Genomic DNA, 23,655 nt, shown 5'->3' with positions numbered 1-23,655 from the left:
CCTGAGTAACTGGGACTACAAGGGGCGAATTTTTACAATTTTTGTAGAGACAAGTTTCACCTTGTTGCCCAACCTGGTCTCAAACTCTTGGGATCAAGCGATCCACCTGCCTTGGGCTTCCATTGTGCAAGGATTATAGGCATGAGCCACCACACCTGACAGAGTAGCTTTCATATATTTTGACGACAGCACTCATAAGAAATACGTTTATTCTAAAACATATGCATACGTAGATAAATGTGTTAATTCATAGCTAAAACAAAAGTTTTATGAAATACCCTTACTGTGTGTTATACATGCTACTTTCTATTCTAGTCCATTCTACTCTATTTCAGTTTTTTAAAAGCCAGTTGTGTCTGGCTTTTAAAAGTCAGTTGGGAGGCCGAGGTGGGTGAATCATCTGAGGTCAGGAGTTCAAGACCAGCTTGCCCAACATGGTGAAAACTCATCTCTACCAAAAAAAAAAAAAAAAAAAATTAGCCAAGCATGTTGGTACATGCCTGTAGCCCTAGATACTTGGGAGGCTGAGGCACAAGAATCACTTGAACCAGGGAAACGGAGGTTGCAGTGAGTCGAGATTATGCCACTGCACTCCAGCCTGGACAACAGGATGAGACTGTTTTTTTGTTTTAGTTTTTTTTTTTTTTAAAAAAAACACCCACTTGTATTTATATATATCTATACATATACATTTAAATGTATCTTTGTGTGTGTGTGCATGTAAAATGCTAGCTACTAATAGTCCTCCAGAGCTCCTTTAGCTATTTATTTTGTTATTGCCATATTTTGTTTGGATTGCTAATTTTGCTTTATCAACTTGAGAAATTAATGTTGACTTCTAATTGTGGTAGACAAGGATTTTGTCACCTTGCCCTGTGCTTTATTTCCCCACCTTTCATCCTCCTCGTGTAGCAATGCTTAATTGTTTTTTTTAAATAAATGAATATGGTTTTATGACTATGACTTACAAATGTCATTTCTCACAGAGCCGGCTAGTATATTCTATTTTCTTTCTCTTTATCTCTTTTTAATTTTCTTCTGGAGATAATTACCATATTTTTCCACTTGCATAGTTTACTACATTTCTGAATTTTTTATTTTATTTTGTCTTTTTTGAGACAGAGCCTTCCTCTGTCACCCAGGCTGGAGTGCAGTGGTGTGATCTCGGCTCACTGCAACCTCCACCTTCTGGATTCAAGTGATTCTTCTGCCTCAGCCTCCTAAGTAGCTGGGATTACAGGTGCACACCACCACACCAGGCTAATTTTTGTATTTTTAGTAGAGATAGGATTTCACCATGTTGGCCAGGCTGGTTTCAAACTCCTAACCTCAGGTGATCCACCCTCCTTGGCCTCCCAAAGTGCCGGGATTATGGTGTGCCCGGCCTGAATTTTTAAACTTTTTTGCAAGCGCTCCAATAGCTGTCACATGCCTACAGTTAGTGTTTTGCCCCTCAAGAGTTTATTATCGATAATTTGCCCACTTGCCTTTATCATGGAGACCTCATTTCCAGACCACTTCACCCACCTACTGGGCCTCGGTGCCCCGGCCCACTGCACAGCTGTCATCATGGAACCTTCTCTCACTCCTCTTTACATTGCCTCTTCCATTTTCTGGATCCCATTTCTCTCTCTCAGATCATGCCCTCATTTTGCTTCAACACGTTTTCAAGAAAGTCCTAAAGAAAGAGAACATGGGAGAAATATTTCATGAGTGCATGCATGTCTTAAAAGCCCTTTCATTACTCTCAACACTTGATTGATAAATTGGGCACAGATATATATATTGGAATTATTTCCCTCTCAGGATTTTGAAGATGTTACTGCTTGTCTCCTAGTCTTGCTGTTTAAAAAAATCAGATTCTTATTTCTTCATAATCCGTTTTTTAAAAATCATAGCAAATCTTTTTTAAGTTCTTCCAATGTGCCAAGCACTGTTCTAACCATTCTGTATTATTTAACGTTCACATCACATTTCTAACTTGAACAGGGAGGAGACTGACACAGGAAGCGGTTAAGTAACATGGAAGCAGGGGTGGGTTGTTGACTGGATGCTTTGCTATTAAAGGACAGGGGACTGGCCATTTAACTGGGGGCCTCCAAATGTGAGCATCTACTCTCCTCTCCGGGAGTCATCCTCCTGCCTGCCCCTGTTCTCAGAACAAAATACAAGTCTGGAGGAATCCTCGGGTTAGGTATGGAGACTCTCAGTTACCCCTGATTCTGAGCCAGAACCTCACAGTTTCTAGTATCTGGGAGTCCTGAGTCTCTACCACTCAGTTTCTCCAGAAAACATCCTTCTGTTTTCCTACACAGAGAGGACAGTTTGCCGAAAAGATGAACATGGAGCTAGCTCTAGTCACAGACATGTAAGTCATCTTTTGGCCTTAGGCCCGCCTTCAGCCTCAGCACCATCTGATACTTCCAAGTACAAACATTTTGTGGATTCTACAGGATATACTGACTTCCTTTCTCACATGTCCCTTTCAGTAGATATTCTAAGTTGTAGCTCATAATAGTGAGTTACCATTACCCCAGCTGTTTACATTTTTTTAAATTATGAAATATAAACATTCAAGAATAGGAAATAAGATAACCATGTATTTACCACTCAGTTTTATCAATTATCTGAAGCAAATATTTCAAAATTATAAAAATGCATCATATATATGGTTGGTAACTCCTGTGTGTCCCTTCTTGAGCTCATTTCATCCCTCCCTAACAGTCATCAGCATTCTAAATTGGCATCTTTTCTCACTATTATACTATACTGTTTACTATACCATTGCTACAAATGTATACATCAATAACATAGTTTTATATTTATAAACTTTATTAAAAATCATATGCATAGTCTTCTGCTTTTTTCATTCAACTTGTGCTTTTGAGATTTATATAGTTCATTTTCACTTATTTTAGCTTTATATAGCATTCCATTGTGTGACTTAACAATGAATTTCACCAATCTGTGTCAATAGAATCAATTTTTTGCTCTTACAACAGACACGCAGTGAATATTCTTGCACATTCCTCAGTATGCTTGTATAAAAATTTCTCTGCACAGTTTCCATAAGCACACCAAGTTACTGGTCTTCTCAGTTCTTGGAGTAGCAATAGGGAGACCTAGAGTCAATAGAACCCCTAAGCTAGTATCCTTTAGCCGTGAACAATTTTATCCTTTTTTCCCCCAGTGGTACAGGAAAAAAATCATTATTTCTATGTAGGATTGCTGAATTAAGGAGATGCACATCTTCACATGTAATAGATAATACCCAATTGTTCTCCAAAGTACTTGTACCAGCTTATGCTCTTATCAATGTAGAGTTTTTTGTTTTGTTTGGTTTGGTTTTTTACTGAAACAAGGTACTGTAGTGATGGTTAAGAACTAAGAACATGGGCTTATTTCTTAATGACTACTGGATAAATAATGAAAGACAGAAATAAAGGCATTCTTTAAAACCAATGAGAATGAAGACATAATGTACCAGAATCTCTGGAACACATTTAAAGCTGTGTGTAGAGGGAAATTTATAGCACTAAATGCCCACAAGAGAAAGGAGGAAAGATCTCAAATCAACACCCTAGCATCACAATTAAAAGAACTAGAGGAGCAAGAACAAAAAAATTCAAAAGCCAGCAGAAGACAAGAAATAACTAAGATCAGAGCAGAAATGAAGGAGATAGAGACACAAAAAGCCCTTCGAAAAATCAGTGAGCCCAGGAGCTGGTTTTTTGAAAAAATCAACAAAATAGATTGCTAGCCAAACTAATAAATTTGAAAAGAGAGAAGAATCAAATAGATGCAATAAAAAATGATAAAGGGGATATCACCACCAATCCCACAGAAATACAAACTACCATCAGATAATACTATAAATACTTCTATGCAAATAAAACAGAAAATCTAGAAGAAATGGATAAATTCCTGGACACTTACACCCTCTCAAGACTAAACCAGGAAGAAGTTGAATCCCTAAATAGACAAATAGCAAGGTCTAAAATAAGGGCAACAATTAATAGCCTACCAATCAAAAAAAGTAGAGGACCAGATGGGTTCACAGCTCAATTCCACTAGAGGTACAAAGAGGAGCTAGTACCATTCCTTCTAAAACTATTCCAAACAATAGAAAAAGAGGGAATCCTCCCTAACTCACTTTATGAGACCAACATCATCTTAATACCAAAGCCTGGTAGTGACACAACTAAAAAAGAAAATTTCAGGTCAATATCCCTGATGACATGGATGTGAAAATCCCCAATAAAATACTGGCAAACTGAATCCAACAGCACATCAAAAAGCTTTTTCTTCATGATCAAGTCAGCTTCATCCCTGGGATGCAAGACTGATTCAACATACACAAATCAATAAATGTAATCCATCACATAAACAGAACCAAAGTCAAAAACCACATGATTATCTCAATAGATGCAGAGAAGGCCTTCAACAAAATTCAACAGCCCTTTATGCTAAAAGCTCTCAATAAACTAGGTATTGATGGAACGTATCTCAAAATAATAAGAGCTATTTATGACAAACCCACAGCCACTACCATACCGAATGGGCAAAAACTGGAAGCATTCTCTTTGAAAACCAGCTCAAGGCAAGGATGCCCTCTCTCACCACTTCTATTTAACATAGTATTGGAAGTTGTGGCCAAGGCAATCAGGCAAGAAGAAGAAATAAAGCGTATTCAGTTGGGAAAAGAGGAAGTCAAATTGTCTCTATTTGCAGATGACATGATTGTATATTTAGAAGACCCCATTGTCTCAGCTCAAAATCTCCTTAAGCTGATAAGCAACTTCAGCAAAGTTCTGGCTACAAACTCAATGTGCAAAAATCACAAGCATTCCTATACACCAATAACAGAAACAGAGCCAAATCATGCATGAACTCCCGTTCACAACTGCTACAAAGAGAATTAAATACCTTCAGAATACAACTAACAAGGGATGTAAAGAACCTCTTCGAGGAGAACTACGAACCACTGCTCAAGGAAATAAGAGAGGACCCAAACAAATGGAAAATCCATGCTCATGGTTAGGAAGAATCAATATTATGATTCTAACAATACTTCCCAAAGTAATTTATAGATTCGGTGCTATCCCCATCAAGCTACCATTGACTTTCTTCACAGAATTGAAAAAAAAAATACCTTAAATTTCATATGGAACTAAAAAAGAGCCCACACGGCCACGACCATCCTAAGCCAAAAAGATCCCATGTAGCCATGACCATCCTAAGCCAAGAAAAAAAAAAAAAGCAGCTGTAGGCATCACCTACCTGACTTCAAACTATACTACAAGGTTACAGTAATCAAAACAGCATTGTACTGGTACTAAAACAGGGATATAGGCCCATGGAACAGAACAGAGGCCTCAGAAATAATGCCACACATCTACAACCATCTGATCTTTGACAAAACTGACAAAAACAAGCCATGGGGAAAGGATTCCCTATTAATAAATGGTATTGGGGAAACTGGCTAGCCATATGCAGAAAGCTAAAATTGGATCCCTTCCTTACACCTTACACAAAAATCAACTCAAGATGGATTAAAGATTTAAATGTACGACGTAAAACTATAAAAACCCTAGAAGAAAACCTAGGCAGTATCATTCAGGACACAGGTATGGGCAAGGACTTCATGACTAAAACACCAAAAGTAACGGCAACAAAAGCCAAAATAGACAAATGGGATCTAATTAAATGAAAGAGCTTCTGCACAGCAAAAGAAACTGTCATAAGAGTGAGCAGAGAACCTATAGAATGGGTGAAAATTTTTGCAGTCTACCCATCTGACAAAGGGCTAATATACAGAATCTATGAAGAACTTAAACAAATTTACAAGAAAAACACAACCCCATCAAAAAGTGGGTGAAGGATATGAACAGACTCTTCTCAAAAAGAGACATTTATGTATTCAACAACATATTAAAAAAAGCTCACCATCACTGGTCATTAGAGAAAGGTAAATCAAAACCACAATGAGATACCATCTCATGCCAGTTCATTAAAAAAGTCAGGAGACAACAGATGCTGGAGAGGACGTGGAGAAATAGGAACGCTTTTAGCCTGTTGCTGGGAGTATAAATTAGTTCAAGCATTGTGGAAGACAGTGTGGCGATTCCTCAAGGATCTAGAACTAGAAATACCATTTGACCCAGCCATCTCATTACTGGATATATACCCAAAGGATTATAAATCATTCTGTTATAAAGACACATCTGCACATATGTTTATTGCAGCACTGTCCACAATAGCAAAGACTTGGAACCAACTCAGATGCCCATCAGTGATAGACTGGATAAAGAAAATGTGGCACATATACACCATGGAATACTATGCAGCTATAAAAAAGGATGAATTCATGTCCTTTGCAGGGACATAGATGAAGCTGGAAACCAGCATTCTCAGCAAACTGTCACAGGAACAGAAAACCAAACACCACATGTTCTCACTCATAAGTGGGAGCTGAACAATGGGAATACATGGACACAGGAAGGGGAACATCACACACTGGGGCCTGTCAGGCAGTGTGGGACAAGGAGAGGGATAACATTGGGAGAAATACCTAATGTAGATGACAGGGTGATGGGTGCAGCAAACCACCATGGCATGTGTGTAACTATGTAACAAACCTGCACGTCTGCATATGTACCACAGAACTTAAAGTATAATAATAATATAAAAAAGAACATGGGCTTTAGTGTTAGACTCTGTGAGTTTGAAACTGACTCCACTTGCAAGCTCTGTGATCATGGACAGGTTTCTTGGACTTTGCCTTAGGTTTTTCTTTAATGTCAGAGGATTAGTGGACCATATGCTCTCTGTGACAACTACATGGCCACTTAACCTCTCCAACTCAGTTTCTGCAAATGAACATTAGGAATAGTAAACCTGCCTGCTTCCTGAGAATGTAGCAAGGATTAAATAATCGACTAAATAGGCGATAAGTAAACCTTGGGCTGAGTTGTGTTGCAGTAAAACTAGATTTACAAGTTTGCCACCCTGCTCCAGAAAAATCTCTTATTCAGTGCAGATATTATACAAGACATTACTAAATGTGTGTCTCATATAACATATAAATTTATGTATAGAAGTATATAACACATTAATATGTAAACATGCATTATATAAATTTATTCATTTATTTTTCTTGCTAGTCCCAGAGAAATTAGCTACCCTCATTCTTTTAATAACTAATGTTTCCTCCTGTATGCATTACTTACTCAATCAGCAAATTTACTTATTAAACCTCTACATACTTCAGTAATTTAGAGTTTACTACATAACTTGTTCTATTTATAGTTAGCCAATTTTTGTTTAACTTCTGCTTTTGGTCTTTTCTTCTTTAACCTAACACTCTACTTTGTGAAGCAACATATTATACACCTAGCATCTCCTGACATGATAACCTTTGTCTTAAGTTCACATCTCCCACCTTCCTTGCCTGGGACAAACAATTCTTATTCTCATAGGAATCTCCTATATGACATTGTCTCCAGCTGATTTGCATTCCATCAATCAGATGTTATCTACTTTTTAAATTAGTGACTTTGCTAGGTACTGAAGATGCAGATGTGAACCAGTTTCTCTGAAAATAGGGCATCCAAAACAGAGGCTAGATGTGGCCTGGCTCACTGGGGGTCCCATGGGGTGACTGTCTCTTCGTCTGTGCATCATGCTTTTAATGATGGAACTTGACATCATGCTGCCTTTTTGCCTTTTCTTTCATCCCCCTAAACCAAGGCTCTTATTATTTCAAGAAGTTTAGCAGATATTAGGCCCCACATTTTCTTCAAATGATAACAGCTAGGCTCAGAGAATCAAAATCCAGATTTTATAACTTCCAAGTCCAGAATTCTTTCTAACGTTTCATGCTCCCTCCATACCCAAAACAGACTGCCTGGTCCAACTTTATATGATTCTAAAACAGTCTTTACCAGTGAAATGCTAATGAAGAATTGACCACATGCAAAGACAATGGGGCTTAAAGTACAACCTCTGACAGATGTCCAAAGACTTGTAAAGTTCATATGCCTTTAGAATAAGTACATGTCTCCCTATGTTTGGACAAGCCACTCTCCTTCCTGGTAAAGGTGTTAGAGCTAAAATGGTAACACACAGCACTTTGGGTCCCAAGGCAAATGCCTCACCCCCGTGGCCTACTTGCTAGGTTAGTGAAAGGTCTCTTGGCCTAGACTCTAGACCTGCTGTGGACTTCCTTCTGCACGTACTAGGTGTTCCCAATACGTGAGGGGCCACAAATAGAATAATAATACTGTTAACATAGACAAATAACAGACATTTATTGAAAGTTTATTGTGTGTCAGGCACTGAATTATTTAGTATATTATTTAATCCTCACAACGTTCTTATGAGGTAGGTACCATTCTAATGTTCATTTGGCTAAATAGAGTCAGAAAGTTGAGCAACTTGCCTACAGTCAGCTAGCAGACAATAGAGAAGTGCTATCAAGAAGTGCTTGTAACCACTGTGCCATCCTTGCCAACTTGTCCAAAACTAGTGGGCGTTATCCATTCCAGTCCCAAATTTCTTTTACTGCTTCAGGGATATGAAAATTAGAAAATCCTCCTACCCTAGGTGGATCAAAGAAAAAAACATTTATCTGGTCCCAAAATTCAAAGCATCACAAAAGCCTTTATATTTCTGATACTCCAGAAAATATTTATACGTGACACCTTCATGTTTGAATAGTCCTTTAAAATATTTCCATTTTATGTATGTATCTATGTCTATAACTAGATGAGCCATTTCTAAATGTATTTACCTTCTAGTTATTGATCTTACTATTGCACTGAAGTTTTCCTTGACAAGTCACAAATGGCCTTATAATTAGTAAATGAATGGTTAGTTTTCTATGTCATTTGACATACCTGCATCAGGAGACTGTTAAATAATTTCTGATTTTAATTTTTATTTCCTTCTTCATAATGTCTTCCTTTTTCACAGGTTTATCACATAGAAAATAGTCTTTTGGAAACTGTACAATGCTATTAAAATATAAGAATTATTGTGGCTAGTGGAAGGCTAGAATAAAAGGAGATCTATGTAAAAAGTTGAAGAAGAATTTTAGTACCTGTAAACATGCATGCTATTTTTTTCTTGTGAAATGAAAATACTCTTGTCAATTAAATATTTCTTCTTTTCAAGCATGGTTCTTGACTTAGACCCATGCTGTTCCTTCCAGAAGCCAGTAGTTTAGGCGTATGGCCATGTTTCATGAGCTAGGAATGTCCAGGCAGCAGGAGTAATCTCTGGTGTTCTCTTCTAGGTATTTACCTTGCTGTGGATTGCTGACTGGATGGTCCATCACTTCTGGAGGAAAGGAAAGGACCCAGATAGTTTCTCCATCCCCTACCTAACAGCACTGGGTGATCTGCTTGGGACAGCTCTGTTAGCCTTAAGTTTTCATTTTCTTTGGCTTATTGGAGATCGAGATGGAGATGTTGGAGACTAATAAATCCTACAAACTGTGTCAAGTTACCAAGGAAGAAGATACACTACAACCACTTATGGCTCTTTTTCAAAACTCTTAAATCAGTAGTTTGACTTTTGCCAGGGTAATCGTCAGTTGGCCCTGATCCAATTAAATGGCCTTAACTTTTTTTTTTTTTTTTAAGAAATTTGTGTCAAACCAGAATGAACAGTATTTGTGCTGCTTTTCATAGAATAAATGATAATCTGACATAGACATAGATATAAACTCCAGCTCTGAAATTAATTAGGAAAGAATATAGGATGTTTACAGTGAGTAATTTTAAAACCACAAACATAGCAAATGTACTTTATTATTAAGTTTGTAATGCAGGATTAGAAGCAGAGCTCTTAGCCTTTGTTGTCTCACAGATGCGCTGTATCCCAGGCATACTATAAAATGAAGGGTGCCCAACCAAGCTTTGAATCGTTTTAATATTGCCCACCTCTATGCTAGCTGAGGATCAATTTACCAGTTGCTCCTATTTAAACTGACCTAAATATGTTTTGCTGCGCATAAGATAAACTCACTTTTACCTCCATATAAAATTACCTTGTGCCAATGCCAATTCAATTTCAGTTCTGCAAGTTCTTGTCAGGCTAATTGTTAAACATAGAGTGATCTCAGAAATCTTTAATGAAAGCAGTGGGTCATTTTTTGATCATTGATTTGTTGGAAAAATGTTGATGTGTTTTAGAAAATGTAATCTTCAAAAAAAGAAGATAACCTGAGATGCATTTGTAGAGAAAAGATGGTGTGAGAAATTGTGTATGTGTATGTGGATGTCTGTGTGTGTGTGTGTGTGTGTGTGTGTGTGTGTGAGAGAGAGAGGGAGAGAGAGAGAGAGAGGGAGGGAGACTTCTGATGAAGAACTAAATCTTGGATTGCTGATAGCAAAGGTCATAGTGCTGTTAGAATATCAGCAATATAGAGTTATTCTTAAACATAGTTTATTGATATGTTTTTGTCATTGGTCCAAAAATTTTGCTACTGACCAGAATTTGCTATTTGTACCTATATTCTTCTTCTTCTTTTTTTTTTTTTTAAAGATGGAGTCTTGCTGTGTTGCCCAGGCTGGAATGCAGTGGTGCAACCTTGGCTTACTCCAACCTCTGCCTCCTGGGTTCAAGTAATTCTCCTGCCTCAGCCTCCTGAGTAGCTGGGATTACAGGAATGCGCCACCGTGCCCAGCTAATTTGTTACCTACACTCTAATTAATCATTTCTTATTTTTTTAAAAAACTGTACTATTTAATATAATCAAGATAAGAAACTTAAAATGAGCAAGTGATTCATTTGCTTTTTTAAAGAAGCCTGTGACTTACCCTTTAAATAAAAGAAGTTGGTCGATTACCTCAATTATTGTTCAGGCTTGAACATATCCATTTGTACAGGCTTATTTCTGCATGGGACCCTATCATATATACTGTATTTCTCAAATATTTTTCTAAAACTCCGGCCTATATTCTAAACAGTTGACCAACACCGTATTCAATAGGTAACCATTTTTAAAGCACATGTGGTTCATTTTTTAAAATTCAGTGCAATCTCTCAAGACCATTAGATGTTTAATAATTTAAGCTGATAAGGGTATCAAATTGCATATTAACTTTGATCATGATTTAAGTTGTACGTTTGTGTTATTATAGAAATATTAGGTTGTTTATAAGTACATTGGGAAAAGTATTCTTGTTAAGCTCTTTTAAATGAGGGGGCTGTGGTTTAGAGTTATATATTTTTGCTTATTTTTAAACTTAATTATTCCATTCTTCTGCCTTATAATGAAACTTTTAAGGCAGAGAACTGAACTAATTATAGAATTTCTCCTTTGGAGAGTTATAATGTCACATAGTGAACATTCTTATAAAAGAAAGAATAAGTTTAAGTTGATGAATATTTAGCTGCAAAGATTTTTTACTTTAAAAATCCATGAATAATATCTTTGATTTTATTGTAAAGCATTTGTAAATTACTTATTTACATTTGGGCTGTATGATTCATAAATATTTACATTTCCCACTGATTTCTATTTTGATTTTTTTTTACAAAAAACATACAGTGAAAGCTACATTTTTAAAGCATTAATCAACAACTTTAGTCTGTTGTATTACACATCCAGTGCACATTCAAATACACAATATTATTTGATACTCACAATAGTACCTGAAAAATATGTCAGATGGGTATTCCTATCTCTATTTTACAGCAGAGGAGACTGACATTCAGAGAACTTATATTTCTAAGGTCGTGCAGCTGCAAAATGACTAAATTGTGAAATCCCTAACATCCAGGTTTTCATAATGCCAGTGCTCTTTTTATGACACGTTTATGACCCTCCAAATGTACCAAGACTACCTAACTAATTAACTGAAAGGAAGCCAACTGGAAAAATAGGATTTTAAAAAGTGCAATAGAGTGTTACTACATCTTTTTGATTTCAGACAAAGAAACCTCCATTTATTATATCCTGATGGTGAGTATTGCAAGCTATAAATTATTCATATTTCTAAGACCAAGGAAAATACAGGTAAATGAAAATTTTGAAATAAAAAACAATGCCTTAATTCGTAGAATCCGTCATTGCTACCACCTTGCCCAGGTCTGGCCATTTGCCGTAAATGCTGGTAAATAAATATAATGACTGACAGAGTTCTGTCTTGTTTCTCTTTTGCTATCCAACCTTGGTTAGAGCAACCAAATGTCTAAAAGGCATGTAATAGGAGAAAAAAAAATTAGTCACCAATTCGCTGATTATAAAAGGGATGTAAATTCCTTTAAGTTATTACTGACCTTTTGAAAGCCTTCTCGTAAGTATGCAACGGATAAAATGACTCATTTCATTTACCCACAACAATCATCTATTATCAGTCTTAAGTAATGTTAGTTCACTATATTTATTTTTATACATTAAAACTTCTGCTTTCCAAACTTCTTCCTTTCACTAATTTATCAGCCACTTTATTTATACACAGATAACTCTTTTAAAAACATTTTCCTTTCTTGCCCACCATTTTTTTCTTTCAAAAATAAAGTTTCTTAGAACCTGATAAAATGGAAACTTACAGTAATATGTCTTCTGGGAGATGTCAAAAAATTCCACAGCATAGACTATCAATGATGTAGCCAAATAAAGACCATTTAAAAAAATCTTTCAGTAATTAGGCTTCCTTGCCTTTTATCTATAAATGGGTATAGTGTACCTATTTATAATGGGCTTCTGCCATCTTCAAACTGTTGTAAACTCAACTAAGAATAAAATCCAAGAAATAATTACCCAGTCTTGTTATACTTACTTCTTGATGAACTAGACAACATCAAGCCAGTGTGGGAATCTCCCAGAAGAGACTGGGGTAATTTATGTATACATAGGATATTTATGAATTATAATAAATTGGGCTTTGACCATATCTAGACCTCCAATGCATTGCTTTACCACTTTTGACTGTCAAATACTCTCCTCATTTCCTCGCTTCTCTCATTATCCAACTTAAATTGCTTGGTTCATCAATCCATACATCCAACAACTGCCTCTCTCATGCTGGCAGGAAGGAACACAAACCCTGGATAAAAACATCTATGTTTTGCCTGTACCTGAGTGCTTAATATGGCTCATGAAAACCACACAACTTCTCTGGACAGATCTTTAAATTTATAACCTCAGACACCAAGTTAACCCTCAATTGCCCAGCAACCTACTCTGTTTCTCCAATGACTTCACTTTCTGAGAGACAGGTCTTTGTCCCCAGCACTTTACTGAAAGCAAACTTGTTGGCAACCTAAATAGCAAACAGAGAGAAAATTTCTAAAAGAAAATGATATTCAGGAATAGGCACTGCAATAGGAATGCATGTGCCACAGTGTTCCCATTGCATAGTGAGTATTCTCACTGCATATGAACTACCTGCATATTCAGGGAGGTAAAAGAAGAAGGAGGTTTTTTAGAGAAGGATTACTTAATTATTTTGAGATCTTTATCCTTGGCTACAAGGATCCATAACAAGCGTGGCGCCAGTCTGAGGTTGCTCAGGCAGTTGCTGGGCAGATATTCTCACAGCAGTATTTTTTGTGTGTAAGGTTACAATGGTCTTTGTACAAGGATGTGGTTTTTGCAGAGATGTTTGTGATGGTTTTTGTTACCAGGCATTTAGGGATGAGAATCCTTTCTTCATGGCCTTCTCTGGCTCTACTTGTCAGAGTTTTATTAACAGAAGTGACTCCATTATGTTTCTGACAACTTTCACATTTCCCCCTTTTGATCAAGATATTTCTCCAGAAGCATCACACTGATCAGTCATCCTGTATTTAGGTGTGGATATCCCTTGGTGCCAGAATGTGCCTGTCCTGGGTTGCTGATCTGGTCCTGTGTTAGAGGAAGTGAATGGTAGCTAGCAGTCAATGCCAAAACCCTTTTATCCACATTTGAGCCACAAGGGGGGTTTGAAGGGAGTGAATCTCGGGGTAAGCCTATCTGGAGTCCATTATTAAATTCAATTTTTTCTGAGCCATAGTCGTTTGCTGTTATCTCCACGTGCTGGGCCAGCATTGTTCTGTTTAGGAATTCTACTTCTACAAAAATTTAACAAGTAATAGTGCAAAGTTTAAAAAGGAAATAATAGCAATGTGAAAATCCCAGTTTGCATAATGGTTTTGAGCTGTGAATCTAGGCTTAGAGGCAACGAATTGAATGAAGCAAATGACCATACAGAATTAGGTAAGACCTGTTGTAACCATGTGGCCTATGTTTTTATTTTGCGTATATGGGTTTCAACTTTCCTAGAGAGATTTTTCCAGGTATAGCATGTAATATTTGCAATAGCACAGAAATTTTCTTATTTAGCCAATAAACAATATAGAGCTGTTTATTATCTAGTATCTCATTACTGGTGAGCACCAATTGTCTTAAGGATGTTACCAAAGTCACCCAATAAGTGGACTAAGGAATCTTTTAGATTAGCTTCTGTCTAGTTACTGGCAGAAGCTACTGATTATGAAATTTAAATTACACAATTATCCTGCCAAGTGAAAAGGTAGCAGCAGTAAGGGAGGTCAGGGTCTTGTCATAATATAGAGTCTTGTTCCAATATTTTGGGAAAAGCTGTCTACAGCGTGACAATGTCCATTTCTTATCCTGTTTGCAGTTTGAATATGTCTGGTTATGGCATTAGGCAGTTTGGTGAACTTTTTGTGTGGCCCACACATCAGACACAAGACTTGTTCCTTGAAATTCATCATTTCAGCTTATAGAGATGATTGAGGAACAGAGCAGTTTCTGTTTTTAGTAATTCCATGGGAGAAAGTTGGAGTGGAGGAATATGAAAGAATTCAGGATCTAGCCTACTCTATAGGTAAATAAGAACCTGAAAACAATCCACAGAGCTACAGTCTAATTGCAGATGTAGTGTAGCTTTTTCTTTATAAACGTATCTTTTTCTGCCTACATTGACCACACAGGAATCTCAGATTTAAAAACTTCTTGAGGCTAGGAAACCAAACTAAGGAAGACTTTGAATGTTACCCACAGTCCTAAGGCTCCTGAGCCTGCTAGGAAGTGAGTTTCTATTCGCTGTAAGGCTGAGAACCCTTGAAGTCAGGCATTCTATGCACATTCTCAAATCTATTTCAGTCAAAGCCTCAGTAACATAACCAGTGTTTTCACTGTATCCAGTTATAGAAGGCAGATTTTTAATGAATTTATGCAGATAACCATGAATAGTTGCCACATTTTAGAGGCATCAAGTAGGTAGAAAAGCAAATGCTTCCATCTTTGTTCACACAAGTATACTTTATCGAATTTCTATAAACTATGGATAACTTAAGAAAAAAATGCCTTAAATCTGGAAAATAAAACATTTTAATAACCAATAATATCTCAAATAAACATAAAAACATCTTCATCAGTTACTTAATCTCATGTAATTAATTTTTGTTTGGCTCTATCTTATTATCTGTTTTATGAACCCAGCAGTTTCTTCATTAGAATTTTGAAGAATTTTTATTTCGTCCATTGATCTTACAGTTATTAGAAACCTGTATTTAAGAGTACTTGTTAGAGTATTTTTCATGAAACTAATTGCAAATTCTTTTGGAGAAATGTCAAAACAATAATCCTAAATGGCAGAGACTTAAAATAGGCATGGTTAAAAATCTGACTTCGGTTCATTATAATCAGCAATTGACAAGGAAATTTGGTTATTTTGTGGCAGACAATATAATAACCAGAATTATGGCCAATAAGATAGATTTCTTTACTTTTTTCTTTTTTTTTTTTGAGACAGAGTTTTGTTTTTGTTGTCCAGGCCGGAGTACAATACCACGACTTCGGTTTACTGCAACCCCTGCCTCCCAGGTTCAAGCTATTCTCCTTCCCCAACCTCCAGAGTAACTGAGATTGCAGGTGCATGCCAACACACCTGGCTGATATTTTGTATTTTTAGTAGAGATGGGGTTTCACCATGTTAGTCAGGCTGGTCTCGAACTCCTGACCTCAAGTGATCCACCCGCCTCAGCCTTCCAAATTACTGGGATTATAGGCGTGAGCCACCATGCTTGGCCAAGATATTAGATTTCTAAGAGTTTTATACGATTTTGGGACATTCATATCAATAACATACCCATAAATGTAACTGAAAGAAAACCTAGCATCACGTTATCATTTGACAGTACTTCCCATACAATTTACTAAGCAAGCCTAGTCATTTGATGTCTCTATAAGACGAGAGATACATCCTTTGAGGCTCTCCAGGGGCCTACATGGAAAATCCTGAAGTTAATTCTAGGTCAAAAAGATTTAATTTAGAATGTTGATCCTGAAGAAGCCTGCCAAAGATGTCAAAAAGTTCAAAATACTTGATCATAACAAGGATCACAGGTTACTGTGAAATAATAGTCATTCATTTAACCAGAGTGATAAAAGACTACAAAAGCAATACAGAAAGTTTCATAAATNAAAAAAAAAAAAAACCCACAAGTTTTCAAAGCTCAGTTTTTCTATATAACAATAAAAATAAAGACACCAACAGGAAATTATCTTGATAAAATGCAAAATATTTGCTTTTCAGGCCAGTTACCAAAAAGAAAAACCTCCAGTATAACTGCTTCTCCATATGGGAAGCCTATTTAGATAATCTGGAAGTCAAGCCTCATGAAAGTGTACTTGAACTTAATCAGACACAGGAAGAGTGGGCCCAAGGTTATGAAGGTATATCATATTACACAGAAATGTAAACAAGAAAACTAGTACCTTGAGCAGGGGAATATATGTCTCTTAGTAACATCATCAGAAGTTTCCTGATTACATGGAACAATTCAGACACATTAAGAAAAGCCGACAAAATCAAGTTATACTAGAAGAAAACACTGATTTTCCAGGCCTTTAAGATAAGCATTTTTGTGTCAGCTTATAACAACAGAGTTAGAGCTGGAGAAAAAAGTTAAGGAACTGACAAAAAAGTTGAAGGAGAGCAAGATCATCTCAGTCCTTCCAAAGGAGAGGAAGAAGAACAGGAGGCAGTGATGTGACGTGCAAATCACGTCGCAAGACAGAGACAAAGTTGAACTGAGAAATAGATTTAAGAAGCTTCAAGAGCAAAACTCTACCTTGATAAATGAAATTACCAATCTGAATGAAGACGGCATTTTCAGCCTGAAACTAGGGATATTAAACGAATGTCAGGAAGAAATGTGGCAGAAACATAAACTGTCTATAGTTTAGAAAATGGCTGCTAAAGAAAGATTTTAGAATTAAAAACCTCATAATTTTTGCTAAGAGCAGATCAATAATTCAAGAAAACTTTTGCTATTCTAGCACAAGGGACCAAAATTTAATTTTGTGTTAGGATATTTTTAATATCAAAGCTCAATCCTTAGAAAAGCTTACAAATGATTCCCTTCTAATTGTAACCAACATGATCACACAAAAATTCCTTTCATAAATTCATTCTTCACAAACCTTATGATTTTCTCAGACACTCAATGATATGCTTAGCTTTTTTGCTTTGTTCTCTACTTCCTTTTTCTTAAATAACCAGTCATTTGATGTTTGGACAAAAATATGCCACTCAAGATTCTCATGCAAAATTATTCTCTTCCTCTTAAACTTCCTTACCAAAAATGTATTTTCACTGTCAAAGTCACCAATAGCCTACATATTGCGGAATCCAATGATCAATTTCCAGTACGAATTCTTACCTTATTTAATCTCTAAAGTCATTTAACAGAATTTCCTTCCTTCTTGAAATATTTACTTTACTTTGCTTCCAAAAGTCTGCCCTTTGCTTTCTTTCTTACCTTATTGAAAGCCCCTTATCAGTTTGTTTTGCTAGTTGCTTCCCTTGTTCTCAATCTCTAAATGCTGGAATGCTCTAGGGCTCAGTTTTATCATCTCTTCTCTATCTGCTTTCTTTCCCTATGTGACCTTACTCATATTATTATTATAAATATCATCTATGCTGATTATTCCAAAATGTATCTAGTCCCAGCCTCTCAATGGAGTTCCAAATCTGTATTTCCAAATACTCCCAGACAACTCTGCTTGAATGACTACTGGGTATCTCAAGCATTTGACCATTCTCATCCACCTTGACCTGACTGACATCTTTAGAACACTTTATCCAACAACTACAGAATACATATTGAAGGTTAATCTCCTTAGCGAATAAAGAACTTTTATAAATCAAGGAAAAAAATATCAACAACCCAACAGTAAAATAACCAGAGGAGAGATGGTTCACAGAAAAAAAAATCCTTAATACCACTCAAAAGAAATGCTAATTAAAATCACACTGAGATACTACTTACCTATCAGACTGGCAAAAACTCAAAACTAGATAAAATTCTTTTGGCAAGCCTGTCGGGAGACAAAATTGCTGGTGGTAAAACAGAATGATAAAAGCTCTGTAGTGGGGAATCTGGCCATATATTACAAAATTACAAACACATGTGTCATCCTAGCCTGTAATTCCGCCATTACCAGGCAAGTAAAGGCTGGGCCTTTGCTGCATGATTTACAGGAAAGTTTGGCAAATTTCAGCCAGTGGACCAAATCGAGTTTGCTGCCTGGATAAATAAAGCATATTAGAATTCAGCCATGCCCCATTCATTTCCATGCCCCATTCTACACAGGAGAATGAGTAGCTTCAAAAAAGACCATAGAGCCTGAAAGCCTGAGATATTTACTATCTGGCCCTAAACACACACACACACACACACACACACACACACCCTCACTCACCCCTTCTTTAGAGTGAATTCCTAATTTCTACATCTTGTTTCTAAGTCTCTCCCCCTCCACCCCCCGATACCGAGACTAGCTGGGGTCAGCAGTGCCATCTGGGCACGGTGTCCCAACTTGGAACTGGTCTTGTATGGTCTCCAGTTGGCAGAAGCTCCTACCTTACAGTTTTGTAAGTTGCCATCCAAAGCCTGGGACTGGCCAGTGGGCTGGCAGTGGGCCCCAGTGTCTGTTTTTCCCCTTGTCTGAGGTCCACCAGATACCAGAGACTCATGCCTATGAGGTAGTTCCAGGATTCTATGGCCAGCCCTAGTTCCAGGAAGGCAATTTGATGAGTTGATGACTTACTGACCAAAATGACATGTTGATTTTGCATGACTCTGTCAGACACAGGGCAAGTTCAGAGCTCTGGGTCACCAACTGTCCATCGTTAACCCTTGGGCTCAAGCCTTAGCTCTCTTATGTCAGCATTCTGGCTGCAGCATTGCCTCGGAGTATGACACAGTGGTAGCAGTCACCCTTTATCCTGTGCATACTTCATTACTTACACTCAGGGAGGTTTCCCCGCCCTCTCTGCTGGCTCTAGGTCACATGTCAGGCAGTTCTCTAGGGATGGCTGTCCCTTTCTCTTCCAAAGGTATTCAAGACGACTGCTGCACAGTTGGCCCTTTCAATTGGTGTCCCTGCCTACTGTCGGTGTGGTGACGTCAGTGTGGTACCATTTCAATACAAATAGGTTCTAAAGAGCCATGGCATTGCAACTAGTAACAATACTGGTAACTTTTCCTTGCAGTGAGAGAGATGAAATTAGCCAGGAATAACACATTTGACAGTGAAGAAAAAACACAAAAAGATGGTACCTGGACGCCATGAAGAATCTTCATTTGCACTTACTGAAGTAGCCAAATATGTAAGTACCTCTTTTCTATCCACTACACTAAATCTTCATTGATAAATCACTGTGCTTCAAATGGGTTCAAGAATTTTGCAAAAGTTTAAAGCCAAATTGCCTATGAGAGCAGCAGCCCTGCAAAGAATATTTGCCTGGAGCCCCACACATCCTAGGGGCCACTCTGCATCCAACTTTTTGAAATCTATTCTACAGATATTCTCAGACATATATGTAATGACACACTTCAAGATTATTTATTATAGCTTTGTTTGTAATAGCAAAAGATAAGACAACAACTCAGAGCTCCTAGTGGAATAAATGGTGGTACATCCATACAATGGAACTTTATGCAACTGGGAGACAAGAGGAATAGGAAATATCTTTACAAACTTATATGGCGAGATCTCTGGGATTCATAGTAAGGTGAAAAAAGCAAGGCATGGAACCGTGTATAAAATATCCGCCCTTTTTGTAAGGTTGTGAGAAACAGGATATTTCTCTCATTGAGAAATAAACATTTGAGAAAGAAATACTGGAAATAAAAACGGGAAACTGAGAAAAATGGTTACCTATAGGGGACAAGGCATAATGAGGTGAATGGGATGAGGACAAGACTGGTCAGTGTATACTTTATAGATCATTTTCCTTTTTAAATGATGCACGTGTATTTTAAAAAATAATTTAGAACTTTTATTTTTAAAGAAAAATACATTCTTTGCCCTATTGATACCATTGTAGAAACCAGTCCTAAGGTAATAATCAGAATATACATTGCCGCAATTTTCAGCTTTAAATTTTTCATCTGAAAACAGATTTATGCCAGGACTGGTGGCCCATGCCTGTAATCCCAACACTTTCGGCGGCTGAGATGAGAGGATCTTGAGGCCAGGCATTCAAGACCAGCCTGGGCAACACAGTGAGACCCCATCTCTACCAAAAAAAAAAAAATTTAGCCAGGCATGGTGGCATGCACCTGTAATCCCAGCTACTTCGGAGGCTGAGGCAGGAAGATCACTTGAGCCCAGGAATTTGACGTTTTAATGAGCTATGATTGCACCACTGCACTCCATCTAGCCTGGGCAACAGAGCAAGATCCTATCGCAAAAAACAAACAAAATAGACTTAAAGTAAAAAAAAAAAAAAATGGTACTATATATTAGAGTCAGTAAATTTATATTTTAAAGCTCCTTTGATGAGTTAGAAAATTATTTATAAAATAATGTGTGACAAGCACTGAGTAAAAAACTGTATCTGGAATGACACTAATTTTTTAAGACACCAAAATATTTTAAATGTTTTGCTCTGGATGATGTGATTATGGATTTTTTTAAAGCTCATCTTTGAACAAATTTTAAAAATGAACCTGTTACTTTTATATTTATTTTTTGAATAACTTAATAATTACTACTTTTCCAGACAGTAAATCCCCAGCTCAAATTAGTAGTTAACTATTGTTTTGGCTCTTAAAAATAAAAAAGATTGATTTTGTTCTGTTTAGTAATGAGCACCTAATTTTTTTTCTTTTTTTAATGAACATCTGGCTGACTAGGCACACTGCCTATGTGGGCTAGCCCTGCTCCACAAGTAGCAGTAAAAAAAATAAAATAAAATAAATACGCTGGGCGTGGTGGCTCATGCCTGTAATCCCAGCACTTTGGGAGGCCGAGGCAGGCAGATCACGAGGTCAAGAGATCAAGACCATCCTGGCCAACATGGTGAAACCCTGTATCTACTAAAAAATACAAAAATTAGCTTGGCGTGGTGGCGTGCGCCTGTAATCCCAGCTACTCGGGTGGCTGAGGCAGAATAATTGCTTGAACCCGGGAGGTGGAGGTTGCAGTGAGCCGAGATCGTGCCACCGCACTCCAGCCTGGTGACAGAGCGAGACCCCGTCTCAAAAATAAATAAATAATTAAAAAAAAATAAATAAAAATTTAAAAATGAACATCCTTTTTATTCTTACAGATGAGAGGAGATATTCCATAGAAATGGAACGTTTTGGTACTTGAAGACACTGGGGTATGAGTAAGAAGAAACAGTGCATAAACATGGGCCTAGAAGAACACCATTTCTCTCCCTATCGTCTGTTCTTTAGGCCAGTGACAATGTTAGATTAACATGGGCTTCTGACTCCTGGTAATTTCCACAGACAGCCTTCTCTGCTCTTTCTCCAAATACACCACACTCCACAGGGTTGGCACAAAACTCTTCATGTCTGGCTTACAAATCCATGCTGTCCAGCTCCACGAACTTGCCCAGAGGGTAGTTTCAGAGCTTCTCTTTTCCCAACCTTTCTCCTCCCCAGCCCTCAGCAGGTGGTCCTTACCCAGGGAGAAGGCGGAGGCCTCTGGATAAGCTTCCTCAGTAACTCCTTGTCCCTGCCTGACATGCCCATCTTGTTTTAAGCTCACCCTTCGACCCATCCATTTCTACCACATTTCCTCTCTTCAATACCAGTGGCCCACTCCCTGCTCCATCATATGCACAAGGCTTCCTTAAAAGGAAAAGCCTCCGTCTGACCTTACCAACACCATTCTACTCTTCTCCTCTTTAACTGCCAGCTCTTGCACAAGAAAAGACTCCTGCCTCTTCTTCCTGACCATTGCCTCTCTGCTTAGCACCTGACAGCCCATGGCACAACTTAACTGCAAGGGAAGCTGGGAAATGTGGTCCTCCTGTGTGCCCAGGAAGAGGAAAAAGAAATGAAACTGGGTTTAACATATAGCATTTGTCTCCACCGCAGGACTTAAGACATTTTATTTGGATATTCAAGGAAGACATGGCCCAAGACATTTTGTTTGGATATTCAAGGAACACATGGCCCAGGAGGCTGAAGGGCTTGAGGCTATTTGAGAAACACAAGAAAGAGAAACCCATGCAGCTAGCAGACTCAGTCACTGAGTCACAATTCCAACTCCTCATGGCAGAAAATCTAATGACTCATCTGGGCTCTGGCTTCCCATCTGCTGTGGCTAAGTTAAGCGGCAGGGATCACATGGTGATCCTCTTCCAGTGCTGTGAGTCCTCTCACAGAGAGGAGTAAGCGCAAAAAGAATGATTGGCACCTCTGGAGTGCACACCAAGCCAATCTGCACATGATAGGGAAGGTGACCTGAAGGTTATTTTTTGAACTGCTCAAGATAGAACAGAAACAACTTTGCCTAACACTTTACACATTACTTATCCAGACACTTTCAGGAAAGTAAAAGTTGCAAAGTAAAGTTATATAACATACAGCAAAATCCTAAAAGGTAGTCTGTGCGCACGTGCGTATACACACACACACACACACACACACACACACACTGCATGGAAAATATGTGGAAAGTGTTTCCTCAAACAGTGAATGACTTTTCAACTAATACATCTCTTCTAGATTGTCTAAGAAATGACTTATTCTTAGATTGAATCCCTTTTCACCCTCAGATCAAAATGACAGTGTCAATAAACCAAAACCAGAGACTAGACTCAGCTCCAGAGGTTTTGTGGGAATGAGAAGTAATGAATTCATCTGAATCATGGTGAAGTTCACCTGTATTCCACGAGCAATGCTGGACCCAGGATTGGTAAGATAGTAAAGTCCCATTTTAAGTTCAGCTTGCTTCAGGGCAATGGTAAAACTGAAGTCTTTAAAAGCTGATTTCCAAAAGCTCTTCCTTTTGCCCAAAGGCAGCAGTCAGGTCGTTTTGGGAAATAGTCTCTTTTGCCTTGACTTTGTATTTCTCTTAGTGAATTAATTAACAGTTGATGTTTATATCATTCACTGGAACATTACTGTCATTCATGTAACTGTACGTGTCTGTGTCATGAAATTTGGACTTCATGCTGTGATTTGCACACAGTGATGTGTATCAGATAAATCACCTGGAAGGAAAGTTAATCTAAGTACTGCCTGGGATTTGTTACACGGTTGCTTTGGAAAGGATACCATCTGAATAGGAGATTCTGTTGCTGCAGCTATAAATAAATATGTATGATGCAGTCATTGCAAAGTGTTTTCAAATAAATTATTACTTGTGTTTTCACTGTTTGCCTT

The 23,655-nt window shown here is 37.6% G+C and overlaps 1 protein-coding gene and 1 long non-coding RNA gene across 2 annotated transcripts in view; one reads left to right on the top strand and one right to left on the bottom strand.

Annotated features, from left to right (window-relative positions):
• The window catches only part of SLC41A2 (solute carrier family 41 member 2), a 150,942-nt gene extending 140,706 nt beyond the window's left edge, over window positions 1-10,236 (top strand). The window contains exon 11 of the mRNA XM_017540553.2: window positions 9,296-10,236. Within this exon, the coding sequence (XP_017396042.1) occupies window positions 9,296-9,481 (186 nt within the window). The 3' untranslated portion in view covers window positions 9,482-10,236. The remainder of the gene's footprint in view (window positions 1-9,295) is intronic.
• Window positions 1-18,113, bottom strand: part of LOC119473033 — an 83,695-nt gene extending 65,582 nt beyond the window's left edge. Inside the window, exon 1 of the long non-coding RNA XR_005202203.1 lies at window positions 17,686-18,113. This is a non-coding gene — a long non-coding RNA (uncharacterized LOC119473033). The remainder of the gene's footprint in view (window positions 1-17,685) is intronic.
• Window positions 18,114-23,655: the final 5,542 nt, after the last annotated feature.

The sequence above is a fragment of the Cebus imitator genome, unplaced genomic scaffold, assembly GCF_001604975.1.
Source record: "Cebus imitator isolate Cc_AM_T3 unplaced genomic scaffold, Cebus_imitator-1.0 Scaffold8, whole genome shotgun sequence".
In the NCBI taxonomy this organism is placed as follows: domain Eukaryota; kingdom Metazoa; phylum Chordata; class Mammalia; order Primates; family Cebidae; genus Cebus; species Cebus imitator.
This window is presented reverse-complemented; position numbering and strand designations above follow the sequence as displayed.